This window comes from Hipposideros armiger, unplaced genomic scaffold, assembly GCF_001890085.2.
Source record: "Hipposideros armiger isolate ML-2016 unplaced genomic scaffold, ASM189008v1 scaffold_49, whole genome shotgun sequence".
Lineage (NCBI taxonomy): Eukaryota > Metazoa > Chordata > Mammalia > Chiroptera > Hipposideridae > Hipposideros > Hipposideros armiger.
The window spans coordinates 2780785-2800213 of NW_017731399.1; the positions used below are offsets into that span (position 1 = coordinate 2780785).

A 19429-nucleotide genomic window follows, 5' to 3' on the forward strand; every position below is an offset into this window, starting at 1 on the left:
GCCGTCGCCGGCGACCCATGGCAGCCCAGCTCCAGGTTGAGCTGTTGTTCAGCATCTTAGCTGTGGAGGGCAGTGTAACTGGCCCTCGTATGTGGGATCCGAACCGGGGCCCTCTGGCATCCCAAGCGAGTTCCTAACCATCGCGCCACTCGGCCGGCCCCAGGAGGGAATCTTTGTTGGCCTCCTCAGATCATGGACTGCCAACCTGACTTTAAGACTAGCCCAAGCATTGGAGGATGAGGAGACAACTGTGAGGGTTCCCATGGGCCCCAAAAGTCTCCTCCCTGGGAGAAAGGAACTCAGAAGTTTGCAAGGGCCTGAGCTAGGTCAGTCTCAGACCTGGCATAGGAGCCCCTGCCAGTCATGGCTATAGCAAAGATTCCTTCCCCGCCTGGGCCTCAGCATGGGCGTCCTTGACTTTGGCCTCTAAAGGGATGCCCCAGGACCCCCTGCAGGGCTGGCCTCAACTCGGACCTTTTCTGTGTGTTCACAGACATAGACGAGTGTGAGCAGCCAGAGGCATGCCACAGGGGGCGGTGCACCAACACAGAGGGCTCGTACCACTGCAGATGTGACCAGGGCTACATCATGGTCAGGAAGGGACACTGCCAAGGTAAGGAACTGAGTACCGCTCTGCCATCTCCTGATCCCTCCCCACACACTGGTTGCCCCCAACTCCCCTTCCAGCTTGCCCCTGACTGGGCCTCTTGATGCTGAGCCCACTCCTATGGACAGAGACCTGTCTAGGAATTCTTGAGCCCTTCCATCCCCTCAGCGATAATTTGGCATCCTATCTGTCCCCTGAAGCAGGGAACACAAGCAGCTTTCTGTACATGAAACCCCAGGAACATCCCTCTGTACACTTGTGCCCCTGACTTTGAGTCATGGCACTCCCCTTGTTCGGAGAGGAGGAATCAGTCTATCAGGGAGGTGACGAGCCTTGGCCTTGGCCTTGTTGCTGAAGCTTTCAGGCTGTGAGCTCCTTAGGACAGGACCATATCCTTAGATGACCCATGATAATTGTCTATGCATTGGACACCCCCAACAAATGCTAGCTGAATGAATGAATGAGTGAATGAATGAATGAGCCTCGATCCTTGCTCCCTTTCCCAAGCCAAAAGGTGGCTGTGACATTGCCAACAAACAGGTCACCTCACAGACTGGCTTGAGCCTGCCACTATTGTGGCACCCCCCTGGCAACTCTGCCAACACCACCTCCCTGCCAGGCTAGGGTGTCAAATGCTAACAAAAGTCCTGGGTTATATGTTGCCAAGACTGTCTGAGACTAGAATACATGAGGGTAAATCAAGGCTCTCCCTGGAGAGAAATCCCGTCCTGGCTCCAAGGTTAGGGCCAGCCTCCTCCCAGACTCCAGGCTTTTCCTGGCCAAGATTTGCCTGGATTCAGAGGGTCCTGGAGGTGAGTAATGAGCTTGTGTGTCTTGTGAAGGGCAAGTCCTCTTCCCAATGTCACTACTGCAAAAGCAAAGTCCTTCCAGAATCCTAGAAGGTCGAAGCAAAGGGGAGAGGTAGCTGGGCTTGTAGGACAGACAACTCTCTGTCTGCACACACCCTCAGCCCGCATTTCACCTTCCCTTCTCAATACTTCCCTCTTGGTGCTCCCCCTTTAAAACTCACGCCTAAGCATGATCAGAGCCAGAACCTCTTGTCCTCATGAGCATGATAGAGACGGACAGCCTGGTATTTTCCAGGAGAATAGAGAGTGAAGGGAGTTAGCATTTGGTGGGTGCCTACTATGTGCCAGGTACTGTGCTAGATACCTGCTAGGTTACCTCCCTGAAGCATCACATTATGAATTTGACATTAAACTACATTAAAAAGAAAAGCAAAATGAAAAGAAATGAACCAAGAAAATACCAGGATATTAAAAAGATCAGATTTATCCTAACCAGTCCATGTTAAGGGCACAGGCTCTGGCAGAGACAGGCCCGGGTTTGGCTCTCGTTTCAACGTCTGAAAATGGAAACCACAATGCCCATCTCAGAGGCTCTTGTGAGGACCAAAGAAGCTAAGACATACAACACACATGCAGACACTCAGTGCACAGGGGGTAGTGTTACTATCTGAGGGCTTCATTCTTTTTCTCATCTAGACACCCCCATGCCCCAGACCACGCCTCCAGACTGTCCCCTTTCCTCCTGGGGGAGAGCTGCCAGACACACACCTGGGCTGGGAGGTCGGGCTGAGTTCCTGGCCCTGGGCAGACACTCTGGGTCTGTTGAGAGAAAGACTGATGTAGCCTGCACTCTCCTCCAGGTTTCCGCCAGTAACCACAGACCCAGCCCATCACCCTGGGAGCCCAGTCAGTTTCCTCTTGCCCTTTTTTCTTTCTCCAACTAAGAAACCACTCTCTCCACTAAACTCAAAATCCCTGGTGAAAGGCCTGAGTGGTCTGGATAGCGGCCCATCCAAAGTCTCAATGGTATTTCCGTCATACCAGGAATCTGGGTTCCCATGGAAAGAGGTTAGATTCCCCTGCAGACAGCCAGGGCTTTACTGTCACACACACACACATACCACCACCACCACCACCACCACCACCCATAGCCAAGGTTACCTGAGCTTCTGGCTCCTGAATGAGCACCCTCCCCACCCTGTGCTCTCACAAGGAACAGAGGCAGGCGCCCGTATGTTTCCTCACGCACAGACGGAAGTGCTGGTAGAAAAGCTCTAGGATCCTCGTACAGACAGCAGGTCAACAAGCTGGTTCCTGGGGTGACTGTTTCCAGGGGTCTTCTGGGGTTTCTTCAGCAGCGTCATATGAGGAGGATGCAATGTTTTGATCACATGGTCTCATTCTTTGGTCAGCAAACTTTTGCTGAGCGCCAGCTGTATCCCAGCTGCGGGCTAGGAATATAGCAATAAGTAAGAATGAGAGCTTCTGCCCGATGCCCAGAGTAAAACCTGCTCAAACATGCCATGATCTTAAAATTAAAATTCAAACCCTAGGCTAGGCAGAAAACTCTGGCTCCAGTCCAGACATCAAGGGGTTGGGAGAACAGCCTCAGGATATCTGGGGAGGTTAGAGCCAGAGCCCTTAACACAGAGTGGTTAGGAGTGGACTCGGCTTCATCCGAATCTTTACCTGGCTCCTTTTGATTGGTTTAGTTAGTGGTTCCCATTTAGAAGAAGCCTCCCCTGGCTCAGGTGGAGACTAAGGGCTGCTTTGATCTCCTGCTCTTCTTCTCCCACTTGCTGACAAACCTCTCACTTGTGATCATCTCTGCCTGAGACTCTGGTTTGAGGAAGGAAAACAGCAAAACTTTTGTTGGCTAAAGGAATAGCCAACATCTTGAAAGTGGCCAGTCTCCATGGAAGAAAGAAAGAGCACTCTGCAGGGTTGCACACAACTAAATGCTTTGGTTCATAAATCACACACGTCATATCTATTTATAGCTCACTGGCCAGCACTAGTCCCCTGGCCCCACCCAGCTAAAGGGACCAGGAGGCACAAGCCCACCATGGCCCAGAAAATAGAGAGCTGGACAATTTAGTGAACAGCATTAGGACCACAAGTGTCCTAACACCCAGCATAAGACATTTCGTGCACCATCTCCACAGATGTGCCCAGAACATTTGGGGAAGGACAGACCTCAGGGCCCTTTCCTCCTGGTAAATCTAAGCTCCTTTCTACACCAACTGATTCCCACAGGAGAGGCTCAAAAACTTCTTTTTTTTTCCTCAGTGTGATCTTAGAGGAAGACCCTTGCCGCCTCCATATTCTCCTCTTCATCCCCGAAGTCTCTCCTCCCTGAAGCAAGGATTGCTTATTATTCCCAATGGTTTTGCTCATTCATTCATTGCTCATTTGCTCATTGCTTCTGGTACCTCAGCCAAGGTCAGCAGGGCGTGGTGCTGGCTGCTTTCTTCTGGGAGGCCAAAGTTGGCGGTCCTAGGTCTTTCATTCTCTCCATCTCTGTCTCGTTGTCTCCATCTCTGTCTTTACAGAAGTTCTTCGAATGGTTTAGCTTGGTGTCACCACCACCCAACTCGGGGCTCTTGGCTGCCCTCTTTCCAGAGATGAGCCTTATCTCAGATGAGCCTTACCCCAAGATTACCTAGGAGTTCTGGGTATCTCCTTGCAAATACCCACCTGACTAACCACCTGCCCTGTGAATGTCTTCCTCTCCTGGACCCTCTTGAGAGGCCCCGGGTCCCTGGGACAGAGGACTTTGATGTGTCCTGTCTACTGCAGACCAAACGACTTCAGGAGAGACTCATTTTCATCCTTCATTACAGGGCCCATGTCCTGTTCTATAATGACAGCTGCTGGCTTAAGTCCCTTTGCAACAAGCCTATGTTCTGACCCTTGGCCCTGCCCCCTGCATTTCCTCCATGGGGCTGAGGAAGTCTTCCACTTGGGCAGTAGGGCCTCTGGATCTGCATAAGTAGGTCGGCTTCCTCCAAGAGAATGACAATTACCCATTTAGGAAGAATAAACCCTCCTGTTTCCTCTGGAGCTCAGTCCATCTGTGTGTCATGAGTAGTGACTGGGAGCCTCAACCCTGGGCCGGAGGAGCATAGCATCCTCCTGCAGCCCCGACCCAGAGTTTAGTCCCTATGTTATGACCTCCCTAACTCAGCCAGGTCCCCTGGGTGCCTTGGATATGGACTTCCTGAGATGCCAGGTCCCATGGGAAAGAACCTGCCTGCAGTTCCTGGGAACAAGTTCTCCATCCTCCTGCTTATTGTCACTCTCCCAGGACTGCTGTTCCTCTTCCTCCCTGGGTCCCCTCTTCCCCTGCTTGTCCGGTTGGTACTCAGGCTCGTCCTTTCTGGTTGACTCTCCTGGATCTCACCAGAGTGGATGCTGGGAGCCCTGCATGGTTCTTGGATGGAAGAAGAGTCTTCCCTCCAGCGAGAAACTTTGCCAGCCTCCGCCCCTAGCTCTGCATCCGTCTCAGGGCTGGTCTTGGCCACCTCCAAGGTTGGGGGTCATCCTCAGTCCTCATTTTCTGGTGCAAGGAAAACCCATTTTGCCTTCATTGCCCAGCTGGCGATCTTTTCTGGGGCCCGCTATGCCAAGCATGTACAATCCCAGTAATTGTCACCACTTGTAAAGGAACATGAGTTCACCAAGGGAGATATGAAGGCCGTCCCCAACAGTCTAGCTCATGAAGTAGAGCTCGCTCACCCTCCCACAGCTCATGGTAACCACATCCTCTCACACCCACCCAGGGTGTCTCCCTTTCTCAAGTTCTTCCATTACTCTTCCATCTTTGTCCAGGACAGTGGGTGGAAGGTGGAGTTGGGAACACAGGACAACACTCACTGTTTCCTTGTTTCCATCTGTATAGAAACTGAAATCCTTCCCTCTCCACCACCAAGGGCAGGGTCAAGGGTTTGCTTCTTCACAGACCCACCCATGTGCTGTGGTTCCCAAGGGATGACCAACAGAGGGGATGTTATTTTGCAGATATTGACGAATGTCGTCACCCTGGCACCTGCCCTGATGGGAAATGTGTCAACTCCCCCGGATCCTACACTTGTCTGGCCTGCAAGGAGGGTTACAGAGGCCAGAGCGGGAGCTGTGTAGGTGAGGACTGCTTGCCAGGGCACTGAGAGGGATGTTTGACCTTGGGACCTCCGGTTGAGCCCACATACAAGGAGAGAAAGAGGCGGGCAGAGGGAAGTGTCTTGGAGGCTACTGTCCTCCATGATCCGGCTGGGTTCCCAGGTGACCTTGGGCATGAGATGGGTGTGCTTCAGTTACTGGTGCTCTGCCCTCAAAATCAGCTAGGGTGGGGGTCCCTTTGGCTCCTTGGCCATATCTGTTCAGAAGCTATAGCCCAAGTTCCCAGAAGCTTCTGTGGCCGGATCCTGCTGGGTAGAGTGAAGTGACAAGCATCTTAGGGAGAGGCTGACTCTGGTGTTGAGAGCTAGCAGCCAGGCCCTGATCTGGTTTCCAGGGAGTCGGGGTCTTCTGCTCTTCTGCATCTCAACAACACTGTCTAAGCAGCAGCGCCGAACTGAACAGTGGGTGCTCTTCTCCCTCCAGAGGGGGCTGCATGTCAGCTGTAGGAGGAGTGTTCTTTTCCTTCAGCCCCCGCAGGAAGAAGGGCCAGGGGTTCAGAATGTCAGGAGGGACTGAGTTGTGAATAGATGCTTTGAGGCTCTGGAGAGGGCAGACATTTCCCAGGCCCTTGACACTGCCACTCAGCTACCCAGGCATAGCTTGGCCTCTCTCTGCATTGCCCACTCACCTATTGAAGCCGGTTGTCAGGCTGGGAACATGAGACCGTACTAGTTTGTTTGGCAGGTAGGGGGACAGAGAGGTTCAGACCCGCTGAAAGATGAGTCAAGGGTCTCGGACACTTTACTCCAGGTATCCTCAGGCTGGGGGACCTGGCCCCCTCTTCTAGGACAGAGGCAGCGTGCTCTGTGTTACTGAAGTGAGCTCAACGGGGAAGGGCATCCTACCCTGCATAGGTGGGTGGAGTCAGAAGCAGGAATGACCCCATGGCTTTCCCAGAGTGGCCTATAGCTCCTCTGAATGGTGATTTCTTGCTTGGCCTCATAATTGAGATGCTCTAAGCTTGATGAAGGGGGCTGCCTGAAGGAAAGGAGGCCAGCCCACCACCTTGGACTTCTCTCCCACAGATGTGAATGAGTGTTTGACCCCCGGGGTCTGTGCCCATGGAAGGTGCATCAACCTGGAGGGTTCCTTCAGGTGCACTTGTGAGCAGGGCTACGAGGTCACCTCAGATGAGAAGGGCTGCCAAGGTACAAAGACGCTGAAGCGCCCTTCCCCCACAGCAAACCAGTCTGAGGCACACACATTCCCCGTCCACCCCTGGCCCCGCATCCCTAACCATGTTGACCCAACACCTCACTGCCAAGACCTGTCCTTTCCCCTATTCCCGCCCACCTGCCAGTCTCTGCTGTCCTGACATGTCTATCCTGCAGAGTCCCCCACAGAACTCAATGGCCTGTTTCAGATGTCAACGAATGTTCCAGCCGGCCTTCATGCCCCACGGGCCTCTGCCTCAACACCGAGGGCTCCTTCGCCTGCTCAGCCTGCGAAAGTGGGTACTGGGTGAACGAAGACGGCACTGCCTGTGAAGGTAACCCTGGGGAGGGGGTTGGCAGAGAGGGACAAAGAATATAGGCCCTCTTACCATCCAAGAATGCTCCATTTGTCCCCTAGCTTTGGACTGATGCTGAGGGTCTCCAGGCTAGGCTAGAGGACCCTATACATGGACTTGGCCCCAAGGAGAGCTTCTGTTGTCCTAGTCCCAAAGTTTAGATGTGAAAAGGGAGTCACAGAGACAAGAGCAAAGCTGACAGTAGAGTTGCCCACGAGCAATCTCGGGAGAAGGTGCCGGGGTTGGCCTAGAGGAGGTCCACAGCCAGAGCCTGCTCTTTTCCAGGGGCCTGGAGAGAGTTCTATAAGCTCAGAGAGGGAGGCCAGAGGTACGGGGAGGTTCCTGCCTCGCTGGGTGGAGGGAGCGCTCCCAGGCCCCGGGGGTGACTAACTGCTGTCTGCCCCAGACCTAGACGAGTGTGCCTTTCCGGGAGTCTGCCCCTCAGGAGTCTGCACCAATACTGCTGGCTCCTTCTCCTGCAGGGACTGCGGCCAGGGCTACCGGCCCAGCCCCCTGGGCAATACCTGTGAAGGTGAGAGCCCCCACAGGTGAGGAGAGCACAGATGGGATGTGGGAGACTAACCCATCACCCTTAGAGACCCTCTAAGGACACGGCAGGGGCTGTTTCCAGACCAGGGGACCCTCTGTTCATCTTGGATAGTGGCTAGCTGGGGCCACTTATTCTCACCCCTCTCCCAACAGGAGTTGGAAAGGCGACTGCAGATCTGGGTGTAGGGGCCACTGAGCCCCTGGAGCACAGGCTTCAGGGTGCACCAGCATCACTGGGGCAGTTTGTCCTCCAGGCAGTGCCCTGGGCCTGTCCTAGACCTGCTGCATTAACTTCCCTCGGGGGCAGGGGCGGGCAGGATCTGCTTTCTAACAAGTTCCCCAGGGGCTCCTCATAAGGGTGGGTGCTGGACTGTATTTTTAAAAACACGGGCTTCTACCAGGCAATCTGTAGGTCAACTTGAAAAACTGGGTTTCTGTTACCTTCTCAGTTTCCCTGTATCTGTTTCCTTGGTTTAGTTCTCATCTGTTTTCCTATTGCTTCTCAGTAAAATCTAAGCCATCTCAGCCAGAAGGGCAGTGAGGTTCGGCCACCCTAGGCCAGGGTTGCTGGGAGAGCCTGAGTGTCCCCAAGGTGGACATTGTGTGGGAAGCTGGAGAAACTCAGCCAGAGGCAGGGAGGCCTGCTGGGCTGGGGCAAACGTGGAGGCAGCTGCAGTCATCCTGCTCCCCAAAGGCTCCCTCACCAGCTCCTCCGAGCTATGCTGCTTTATAAGGGGATAATACGCCTACAGGGCCAGACTCCTCAGGCAGGCAGCAGGCCCTCTGGAGACCTCCCCATCGGCCTGTCCTCGGGAGGTGCTGCCATTAGCTTCCTTCCTCCTGTGTGACTCTGCAGATGTGGATGAGTGTGAAGACCTCCAGAGCAGCTGCCTGGGAGGCGAGTGCAGAAACATGGCTGGCTCCTACCAGTGCCTCTGTCCCCGGGGCTTCCAACTGGCCAATGGCACCATGTGTGAGGGTGAGTGGCTCAGGTCTCCCCACCGGGGACTGGAGGCAGGGAGTGTGTGGGGAGGTGAGACCATCCCCAGGTGACACCACTGCCTATCTTCTCTCGGCAGATGTGGACGAGTGTGTAGGAGAGGAGTACTGCGCACCCCACGGCGAGTGCCTCAACAGCCAGGGGTCCTTCTTCTGTCTCTGTGCACCAGGCTTTGCCAGTGCAGAGGGAGGCACCAGCTGCCTGGGTGAGAAGCCAGCTTGGCATGTCCACTAGCCAGCAGCAGGGAGTACTAAAGGCTATGCCTAGAGTATTGAAATAAAATTCTCCTGGTCCCACCCAAGGTTGGGAAGATGGGAGGCTGACAGTGATGAGAGGGAGCCAAGTGTCAGGGAGAGGCCCTTTCACCAGGGCCTCTCTGTGATATCTACAGCAGGCACTTGAGTGTCACCCTTCTTCCCTTGACAGAGCCCTAGTTCCAGGGCTCTTCCCCCAGCCTGGCTTCAGGCTTCCAGCGCTGAGCTCTTCCTCAGGTCTTCCAGCCCTTTCGTACCCTGAACCACTTCCTGGCCCTCCCGGGGGTTACTGAGGGCCCAGAGGAAGCTGCCCAGGGCCCTAGGGACCCATGGCTGGGTCTGCTGACAGACATCTCTGTTCTAGATGTGGACGAGTGTGCAGCTACAGACCGGTGTTCCGGAGGGCGCTGTGTCAACACTGAGGGCTCCTTCAACTGTCTGTGTGAAACTGGCTTCCAGCCCTCCCCAGAGAGTGGGGAGTGTGTGGGTAAGGAGGGGAGGGGCGGGGACGGGGAGAGGACAGGGCTCTGCCCATTTTCTGACCACCTTCACCCGTGCCTGGTCTTCGGCCACCTGGGACCAAGAACTGTAGCTTCCGGGAAGCAGAGCACTTTCCACAGATTAATCATCCAGTGGATAATGCATTTATTGAGCCTCTGCTGACTAAGGGACTGTGCGAGGATGACAAAATGAAGACAATCATCATCTTTGTGCTAGCAAAGCACACAATCTAGTTTTTAAAGCCAAACTGATTTGATAGGCATTTATTAATGCCTATTCAATAGGCATTTATTAAAAACCTGCTAGGCTCAATGTCTTTTTGCTAGGACAGATAGACAGTTATGGGCAATCTTGAAATTGAGCAAGGGAGACAGCTATGAAGACAACTTTCTGTAATACATTTTGGTGAAGGTTTTATTTATATAGAGAGGCGTATAAAGTGCTCCAATGTAGGGAGAAGAGTGTGGAGGAACAGAATGTCACAGAAGGCTAAGAACTCAGTGCTTTCCTAAATAGCATAGGACTCTCTTTTAGACGTTCAACCCTGCTGGGTCAGGGGAAATGACCCTGAGCTTGATGTTTTGGGGTTGAGATGATTACAATAATACGGAATAGATCAAGGACCCCAGAGGTTGTGGGCATGAACTTGTAATGCCAGGGAAGTGGGGCCAGAGCAGTGACCTGGCCTCTTCTGTCCCTTCTCATGGCTCTGGGGACAGATATTGACGAGTGTGAGGACTACGGAGACCCCGTGTGTGGGGCCTGGAGATGTGAGAACAGCCCTGGCTCCTACCGCTGCGTTCTGGGCTGCCAGCCCGGCTTCCACGTGGCCCCGACTGGAGACTGCATTGGTGAGTAGGGAGGGCTGAGGAAACCTACTTCTCGCGTATCCAGCTAGAAACTATTTTCTCCTAAGGACACTATTTTTGCATCTGTTTGAAGTTTGTATACTTTCCATACAGCAGGGCTTACACAAAAATTGAAGAAGAATGTTAATGTTACAGTTTTCTTGTTCTGTGTTTCGTAGTTACTTTTCACAGATCTTAGTGTTAATAGACCAAATAAATAAGTATCTCCAGCAAATAAGGAGAGCACACCCTACACTTCTGTCTCCACTGTCCCACAGACATAGACGAGTGTGCCAACGACACCGTGTGTGGGAGCCACGGCTTCTGCGACAACACCGAGGGCTCCTTCCGCTGCCTCTGTGACCAGGGCTTTGAGACCTCGTCGTCCGGCTGGGACTGCGTGGGTGAGAAGCCTGTGGGCTAGCCGGGCCTGGGCCAGGGAAGGGAAGGAAGGCCCTTGGGCCCCTTATCCCATCTCCACAGATTTGGGCTGTCTTGGATAGAAGCCCTAGGGCCCTCCTCCTGACATGGTCATGCTCTCATGGCTCTGTAATGGGTCCTTGCAGAGTGGGCCAGGGAGATTTCGGCTCCACGCGACAGCTGGCCCTTGGCCAGGTTGGTAAGGGAAGCGTGGCCACATCCGACTAGCAGGGGGAGCACATCAATAAAGGCTCCACCCTTCTCCAGAGACCTCAGGGTGTCAAAAGGCACATTTGCAGAATGTGCAGAGGGAGGAATCCTTCCTCTGTGTCCATTTAGTGACCCTTCTCTTTCACCCTTCTCCTTCTCTCTCCCTTCCCATGCCCTCTGTTCATCGGTTCCTCCTTCCTGCTAACTGGTACCCACTTCTGCTCTTTCCCTAAGACCTAGCCGCTTTCTTTTGGGAGGACGAATACCGGCCTACTGGGCTGGAGGCAGGGGCAAGGGGCCTGGGCTGCCTCTTCCCCCCCTTGAGCCTGTCCTTATGCCTGGCAGACGTGAACGAGTGTGAGCTCATGCTGGCGGTGTGTGGGACGGCACTCTGTGAAAATGTGGAGGGCTCCTTCCTGTGCCTCTGCGCCAGCGACCTGGAGGAGTACGACACTCAGGAGGGGCACTGCCGCCCGCGGGTGGCTGGAGGTGAGCATGCCACATACTCTATCCAGCCATTATGCACGACCACTGTATGGCTTACTCTTCCACTGCTCCAGCTCCTGAGAGGGAGCCTGGGCCGAGACGGGGACATTGTGGACAGGGGTGCAGCTTAGGAAGGGAGTGCGGTAGGCTGAGAGTGCAGCAAATGTCAAGACAAGAGGGGGTTCTGCTCCAGGGCAGGAAACATCCAGGAGGCTGCAGGGCTGTGCGGACACTACAGGAGGCTCCGGAAACTCTGAGGCCAGCTTAGGGCACCAGTCCCAGGGATGTGGGAGGGATCCTCAATCCAACCCAGGAAGCCCTCCGGGTGAGGAAGGCCTGGAAGCTGAGCTAAGCTAGACTCTCCTCTTCTCACTCCACCCCGGAGCTGCTGGGTTCAGCCTCTCACCCCAGGCTGAACTAGGGCTCAGCTGGCTTTCTTTGACTTGGGGGAAAAGAAAGCAGGACCTAGAACAAGGAAGGGTGTGGGGCTGGGATACAGTATAAAGCAGAGGAATGGGCAGAGGGCTGCCCATAGGGCATGCCAGGGACTGGGGGCAACCCACTGTAGTAGAGGAAGGGTGGTATACTGGAAAGAGCAGGGGCCTTGGCATTTGAGAAACTGGGGTCAACTCCCTACTATGCCACTTAATCGCTGGCGGCTGTGGTAAGGCACCTCGCTTCTCTAAGTCTCAACTGCCTTGTCTGTAAAGGGAGCTGATTATAATAATGCCCACCTCATAGAGTTGTTGAGAACATCAAGTGAGATAATATAGATAAAAGCATTTTGTACACTGTAAAAAGATATAAATGTTAAATTTGTAAAGGCTAGGGTGTCCCAGAGGGCCATGAACAGACAATAATAAGGGGCATCTGTCACACACAGGTCAGAGTATGCCTGAGGCGCCCCCAAGAGACCACCTCTCAGGCCCCATCCGCATGGAATGCTACTCTGGGAACAAGGGCCAGCCGCCCTGCTCCAGCCCCCTGGGCCGGAATACCACGAAGGCTGAATGCTGCTGCACCCAGGGTGCCAGCTGGGGAGAGGCCTGTGACCTCTGCCCAGCAGAGGACTCAGGTAAGGCGCCTGACGGTCCCAAATCCTCTCAGCATCAGCTTTGCAGGGTGATACTGGGAGAAAGGGGGCAGAGCCCTGCTCTCTCTAAGCTTGGTTGCCTCCCTACAGTCGAATTCAGTGAGATCTGCCCCAGTGGAAAAGGCTACATCCCTGTGGAAGGAGCCTGGATGTTTGGACAAACCTCGTATACAGGTAACCCCCCTACAGACCCTGGTCCCCAAACTCTACTTTCCTGAGCTGGCCCAGCCTGGTCCTCCTGGAGGTCCCCAGGGAAGCTCTGCATGCAGCCCCGGCCTCCTGGGTCACTTCCATCATTTCTGTCCCAGGGCTGACGACCTGCAGAGTTTTAGCTGGAAGTTCTGACCGGAACTCCTCTGGGAATGTCCATACAGCCCCACCTTGGTTTTTCTGCTCCCCCAAGGCTGAACCCTCCAGAAACATATTATGATGCCTTGACTAACCCAGCTACAGGGCACAGGGAAGCAGGCAGTGCAGCTGTACAGATGCCAGAGGCAGCTGCTTATCTCCCTGGCCCCACTTGCCAAGCCAGAAACTTTGGGGAACCCATACTCAAAGTGGGTAGTTTAGGTGTGAGCCCTTCAGTGCCCTAATCCTGAAGGTGGAGAAGGAAATAATAGAAAATGAAGTAGCTTTCCTCAAGTGCTTGCTATGTGCCACGCACTATTTTAAGTACCTTATATGTATTAACTGTTTAATATTCATAACACTGTAAGAGGTTAAGTAGTCATGTCTACATTTTTTAGGTAGAAACTGAGGCAAGAACTTAAGGAAGTTGCCCGAAGTCACCCAACTAGCACGTGGCAGGGCCAGGATTCAAACCAGCAAGCCTGGCTTCGGAGCCCTTAGTCTCAAGCACCGCCTTCTACTGCTTCTCACCTTCCCCTCACCTCAACTCTGCCTCCCCACAGATGCTGACGAGTGTGTGATGTTCGGGCCTGGTCTCTGCCAGAATGGCCGGTGCCTCAACACAGTGCCTGGCTACATCTGCCTGTGCAATCCTGGCTACCACTATGATGCCACCCGCAGGAAGTGTGAGGGTGAGGGCACACGCTACCCCTCCCCACCCCTGGGCCCACAGCTGAACGCTCACCCAGCCCTGCCAGCCAGCCTGGTTCTTTTGGGGAGTTCCCCTTCTGGGGGCAGCTGCCAACTGCAGCGGGCTGGGCTGAGGTGGGGGGAGCTGTGGGGCTGTCAGGGACTGTATGTGGGGACCTGTTGGAAAAGTATCCCTGTGGAAGGGGCCTTGCAGGCTGGGCTGGGGCAAGGGAGAGGAAACAGGGAAGAGATGCTACCTCTTCATTGCCGAGTACAAGGAAACCCCTCTCCATGAAGGTGGTGCACGGACAAGCCACCTTGGCACTGCCCCACACGTTCCTCCCATCTTCCTGCCACCACAGATCACGACGAGTGCCAGGACATGGCCTGTGAGAATGGCGAGTGTGTGAACACAGAAGGCTCTTTCCATTGCTTCTGCAGCCCACCCCTCACCCTGGACCTCAGTCATCAGCGCTGCGTAAACAGCACCGGCAACATGGGTCAGTGGGCCTGGGGTAGCAGGGCAGCAGGGCGAGTGGACCTGGGTCGGGGGGCGGGGCTCATGTGCCTCTGTGCCTGTGCCACTAGAGGACCTACCTGACCACGACATCCACATGGACATCTGCTGGAAAAAGGTCACCAATTACGTGTGCAGCCAACCCCTGCATGGGCGCCGCACCACCTACACCGAATGCTGCTGCCAGGACGGCGAGGCCTGGAGCCAGCAGTGTGCTCTGTGCCCCCCCAGGAACTCTGGTGAGAGGGGTGGCCTGTGCGTGCCAGCAGGGAGGGGAGACACCTGCAGAGCTGGGCTGCGCCCCAGGGTAGGGAATGCCCTCCCCTTGGAAGGAGGATTTAGACAGGAGTGGGGCAATCATAGTGGCCCTCTTCTGTCCCTATTGTTTGGGGATAAAGTGGGGCAGGCGATGGGGTGGGGAGAGGAGCACTGCCAGGAACTCAGAGGGGACGGGTCCCAGTGGGCGCCATCTCTCCTTGGGGCAGTGAGCCAGGGGGAAAACACACCAGGCTATGGGCTCAGCTTCCTCTCTCCCTCCTCCCTGACAGAGGTTTACGCCCAGCTGTGCAATGTGGCCCGGATTGAAGCGGAGCGGGAGGCCGGGGTCCACTTCCGACCAGGCTATGAGTATGGCCCGGGCCCCGACGACCTGCACTACAGCCTCTATGGCCCAGACGGGGCCCCCTTCTACAACTACCTGGGCCCCGAGGATGCCGTCCCTGAGCCGCCCTTCCACAATACAGCCAGCCACCCGGCGGGCCGTGCACCAGTCCCTGAGTCTCCCCTACAGCCCTCAGAACTCCAGCCCTACTACGTGGCCAGCCATCCAGGTCTGTGTTGCTGCACAAATGGGGAAGAGGTGGGGCACTGAAGTTGTTTCACTCCCACCTCCTCCACCTGCTAATAGCTGCCAGCGAGGACAGGGAAGGGGAGAGACACAGCAAGCCCTCTCGCAGGTCACTCAAGGGACAACTCCAAACGCCCAGGTGATACCCTAACAAGGCCCTCTGATGAACTAGCACAGGGGGCACAAAGAGGTAGAGGACACCATCGTCCCAACCGCAAAAGCTTCCCTGTGGGAGGGAGTCGAGGGAGAGAAAGCCGGCACACTCTGGTACTGTCCGTTTTTCTCCCTCCACACCACCTAGGGTATGCAGAATAACCTGCTCTGCAAGTTCAAACTTGTGACCTGAAATGTGAATTAAGGCTTTCTAATTGCTGTGAAGGCCCACTGTGGCGACTTGGTTTGTAAGTGGCAATGACTTCAGCTCTCAGGACTTGGATGCTAATGAGGAAGTCAAGCCTGGCTTTTGTGCAATAGACTCGGTACCTGCCACAGGCACAGCCGCCTTATCAGACTGATTAAGCCTGCACTGAGGTTAGGGATGGGGCCCTTTCCAGTGGTGGAGAGCTGCTTAGAGAGAAGAGGGTGCGGCAGATCTGGTAGTTGCGCTTTGCATTGAGTGACGGCAATCCACCTTTGCTGCCAATCCCCTCCCAGCTAAAACCAAAAAAACTATATACACACACACACACACACACACACACACACATATACATATGTATATATATATATGTATATGTATGTGTATATATGTATCTGTGTATATGTGTGTGTGTGTATATATATATATATATATATAATTTTAAGAAAACACTCCCACCAACCACAATAAAACCAAAACTGTATAGACACTCAACTGCTGAGGAGCCCTGGCAGTGAAAGCAGTGAATCCCAACCTTCTTGGGAGGCCTCATTTAAAGGTCTCACCCACCCAAAATGACACATACTTTAAAAAAAATACTGCCTTGTGTTTTAGCATCTTTCTGTGAGACTTTTACGACCCTCCCCACCCCCACCCCAGGAATTCAACAGAGGGTGAGAGCCCAGGGGTTGGGCACAAGGCCTCAGCTTCCTTCTCTGACTTGATTCTACCAGAGCACGAGGCTGGCTTCGAAGGGCTTCAGGCCGAGGAGTGTGGCATCCTGAATGGCTGTGAGAACGGCCGCTGTGTGCGCGTGCAGGAGGGCTACACCTGTGACTGCTTTGAGGGCTTCCAGCTGGACATGGCCCAGATGGCCTGTGTGGGTAAGTTTAGCACCACAGTGGCAATGCCCGGGAAGCAGACCGGCCCTGATGGCTCCCTGTGGAAGTCAGACGGGCCGCTGCTCACGTCAGGAATGCATGTCTAAACAGGGTAGCTGGGAAATCCACTACTGCCCCCTAGTGGGACTGCGGGCGCCAGGTCCATGGTGAGAAAGCTCCAAAGGAAGGTCTTATGCTGTGTTTAGAAAGCCCTTACCATGGAGGTGCCCTGACAGAAAAAAAAAGCCAGGGACAAAGGAGCATGGTCACTCTCCTGGGCACAGTATGGGCTCACGACCACCTGCTTTGTGTCCGAGTTGCTTAGTTTGGGACAGTGACTTCAGCCTCTGGCTGCCATACCTAGGATTCCACGCAGGGAGGGGCCAGGGCTTAGTGAGCAGAGGGCCAGAGCCAGCAGGCCAGAGGCCCTTCAGCTCCTGCCAGCTCTTTTCCTTCCTCTCAGATGTGAATGAGTGTGATGACTTGAACGGGCCGGCTGCACTCTGCGCCCACGGTCACTGCGAGAACACCGAGGGTTCCTACCACTGCCACTGCTCCCCAGGTTACGTGGCTGAGGCAGGCCCCCCGCGCTGCACCGCCAAGGAGTAGCAGTGAGGGGTCAGTGTGGGCAGCTACCTGGAAATTGGCCTCAGGCAGGGGCCTTGAGGACGCTTTTCCTCGCTGGGAAGACATCAGGCAGGAGGCCCTGCAGCCCCACACCCAGCCAGCCCTGCCTTTTTTCATCCGTCCCAGCTTAGGTTCTGGCTGTGAGCTTGTCACTGCCTCCATGCCACCATGCCCTTGCTTGGCTCAAACACCACCAAATGCTTTAACGCTTCAGCCACGGCCATGAGGCCCAGTCCGCCATCTGGCCTGGCCTTGCTATGGGATGCTTACCAAAGGATGGCCCTCCACCCCCTCAACCTGTGCAAACATGCAAGGTCCTTCAGCCTCATGCTGCAGACACCCTTTTCCAGCCATGATGATCATCCTGATGATCCCAAAACTGAGTCAGAGGCTACACCTGTCCTGGAGTGGTCCTTCAGAATCCATGAAGCAAAAAAAAGATTGGAGGAAGTTTGGGGAGTGACTCCAACGCCTCCTCCCCCAAGAACGATCACCGCTGCTCAATCTGGTCTGGACCAGGTTTTGCCACAACTCCATCCTATACTCACTTCTGTGGCCCCAGGGAGGGGCAGGAGATACCCTCATCTCAGAGAAGCAAGACTGATCCGAGCTTGCTGAGTGTAAGAGGCACGAAGGGGAACAAGGAGCCCGAGAGAGCGACATTAACAATACGGGGAACGGATAAGACAGGGAGCCAGGGCTTTACACAAGTCTCAAGAAAACATTCAGTAGCTTCCAGTAGATAAACGTTCAAAATCAACCCAGCGACAGCACCTGATACACGAGGCCTCTGCCACAAGACAGGGTGCCTATCTCCAAAGACCTGTAGTCACTGCATACTGCTCCTCACAGGAAGCAAATCTCTCCTGGGTTCTCCTTTTGTGGACACCAGTTTGATGTGCTAAAAATAGAGAGATCTGTTTTCTAGCTTGTGAAATACAGTGCAGTCATGTTTTGGGGGAAGCCAGATTTCCTTTGTTGTTTCTCCTCTCTACTCAGAAGCCTCTGCCCTCTTCCCCTTCATAAAACGGCCGGCTGGCACTCCTCTGAGTTTACAAGTCAAGCCCCACTCCAACCTTGGTGAACTGGGAGTTTAGAACCTCAGTGGAATAAAGAAATATACACCTGGTCTCTCCCGTTTTTGTTTCATATTAAACCAGATTTCTTTACCACGTTGGCAAAGTCTGAATATTAGAAATGAGGCTACGCCTACCCCTTGCCAGCTCTGCCAATCGTCTATGATTGGGTTCCAATGGGAAAAGTTCCTTTACTCTAAGACACGGAAAACTCCGACTTTGTATAGCTCTGATCAATAACAATGTAAGTGAACAAGGCTCTGTGTGCCTGTAGACATGGAGATGATACTATTTTCTTAATTTAATCTGTCCTGTCCTACCTGCTGCTCTGATTGTCAGCCATCATATAATAACTTATTGAATGCTTGCTACATGCTAGGTAGGCAGTGTTGAATGCTATACACAAATTTCATTTAATCATCCAACAATCCTACTTACTATTTTTATTCCCAACTTACAACTGAGGAAATAAAGACACATGAAGCTTAAATAATTTGCTCTAGGTCACTATACCAGTTGAGATGTTTTCAGCAGATAAAAATATATAGTTCTTAAATGTATGAAAGTATTCTGACCTTAATTCATAATAAAAGAAATGCAAGTTAAAACCACACCCAGACACTTTGCCAGATTGGCAAAGATCAAGGAGTTTGTTAAGACTCCTGGCTGGCAATCATCTGGAGAAAGAGCACAAACTGATACGACTTCTGAAGAGAATAAGGCAATGTCTTTCAAAATTATAAAAGCACTTATTCTTTGAATCAGTAATTCCACTTCTAGGAATTTAACCTTCTGCTATATTCTAACCGAATGTGAAATGATATATGTAAGAGGTTATTTATTATAGCATTATTTGTAATAGCAAGATTACAAACAATTGTTATGGAGCCCTAAAAAGTGGCTCTAAATGCCTTGATAAGATATCCAAAATAGATTAAGGAGAAAAGGAGGGTTGTATAACAAAGTGTAACGTATGCTGCTATTTGTCTAAAGAAAGGGGAAAGAGAATTGAGTATCTGCTAACCTCAACCTTGGCACTCCACCTCACACTGCTTCACAGAACTCCTTACCATTCTCAGTATACCCTGCTGGTACTGCGCCTTCTTAAATGCCATTCCCATTGTCCCTCCTCCCAACCCTCACCTTCCTGCTTGCCCTTCCGGGGATATTTCATGCATCTACACATGAATATTTCCTTGTATTAAAAACACAAATAGCCTATTCTGCATGCTGTTCTACACTTTGCTTTTTCACGTATACATACTTGCACCTAAGAGTTGTCTAGTTCTATTTTACAAATGCATATTATTCCATTGAATGGATAAATCATAATTTATTTAGTCAGTCTCCTAGTGATGGACATTTCCACTGTTTCCTATCTTTTGCTATTAAAAATAATGCTGTAATGAATATTCTTGTGCACATGTTATTTCACATTTTACCTGTGGGGTTATACCTGTGGGTTAAATTCTTAGAAACAATAGTGGTTTGTGGGGAGGGTGACAGGGTGGATGGGTACAGGACTGGGAGACGTTTCATTGTATCCCCTTGTGTGTCTCTTTGAATTTTGTACCATATGTATTACCTATTCAAAAACAAATAAAATATTTTTAAATACA

The 19429-nt window shown here is 53.0% G+C and overlaps 1 protein-coding gene across 2 annotated transcripts in view; it reads left to right on the top strand.

The window, feature by feature from the left end:
• The window catches only part of LTBP2 (latent transforming growth factor beta binding protein 2), a 103496-nt gene extending 84067 nt beyond the window's left edge, over positions 1-19429 (top strand). The window contains exons 18-36 of one of the 2 annotated variants that reach the window (XM_019640403.1): positions 494-613; positions 5437-5556; positions 6621-6743; positions 6959-7084; positions 7512-7637; positions 8511-8633; positions 8734-8859; positions 9273-9395; positions 10129-10260; positions 10536-10661; positions 11233-11376; positions 12257-12448; positions 12557-12640; positions 13378-13506; positions 13867-14004; positions 14093-14260; positions 14570-14851; positions 15961-16110; positions 16571-19429. In XM_019640403.1, coding sequence (XP_019495948.1) covers positions 494-613; positions 5437-5556; positions 6621-6743; positions 6959-7084; positions 7512-7637; positions 8511-8633; positions 8734-8859; positions 9273-9395; positions 10129-10260; positions 10536-10661; positions 11233-11376; positions 12257-12448; positions 12557-12640; positions 13378-13506; positions 13867-14004; positions 14093-14260; positions 14570-14851; positions 15961-16110; positions 16571-16716 — 2678 coding nt within the window. In that variant the 3' untranslated portion in view covers positions 16717-19429. The remainder of the gene's footprint in view (positions 1-493; positions 614-5436; positions 5557-6620; positions 6744-6958; positions 7085-7511; positions 7638-8510; positions 8634-8733; positions 8860-9272; positions 9396-10128; positions 10261-10535; positions 10662-11232; positions 11377-12256; positions 12449-12556; positions 12641-13377; positions 13507-13866; positions 14005-14092; positions 14261-14569; positions 14852-15960; positions 16111-16570) is intronic. The other variant, XM_019640405.1, reaches the window with a different exon arrangement.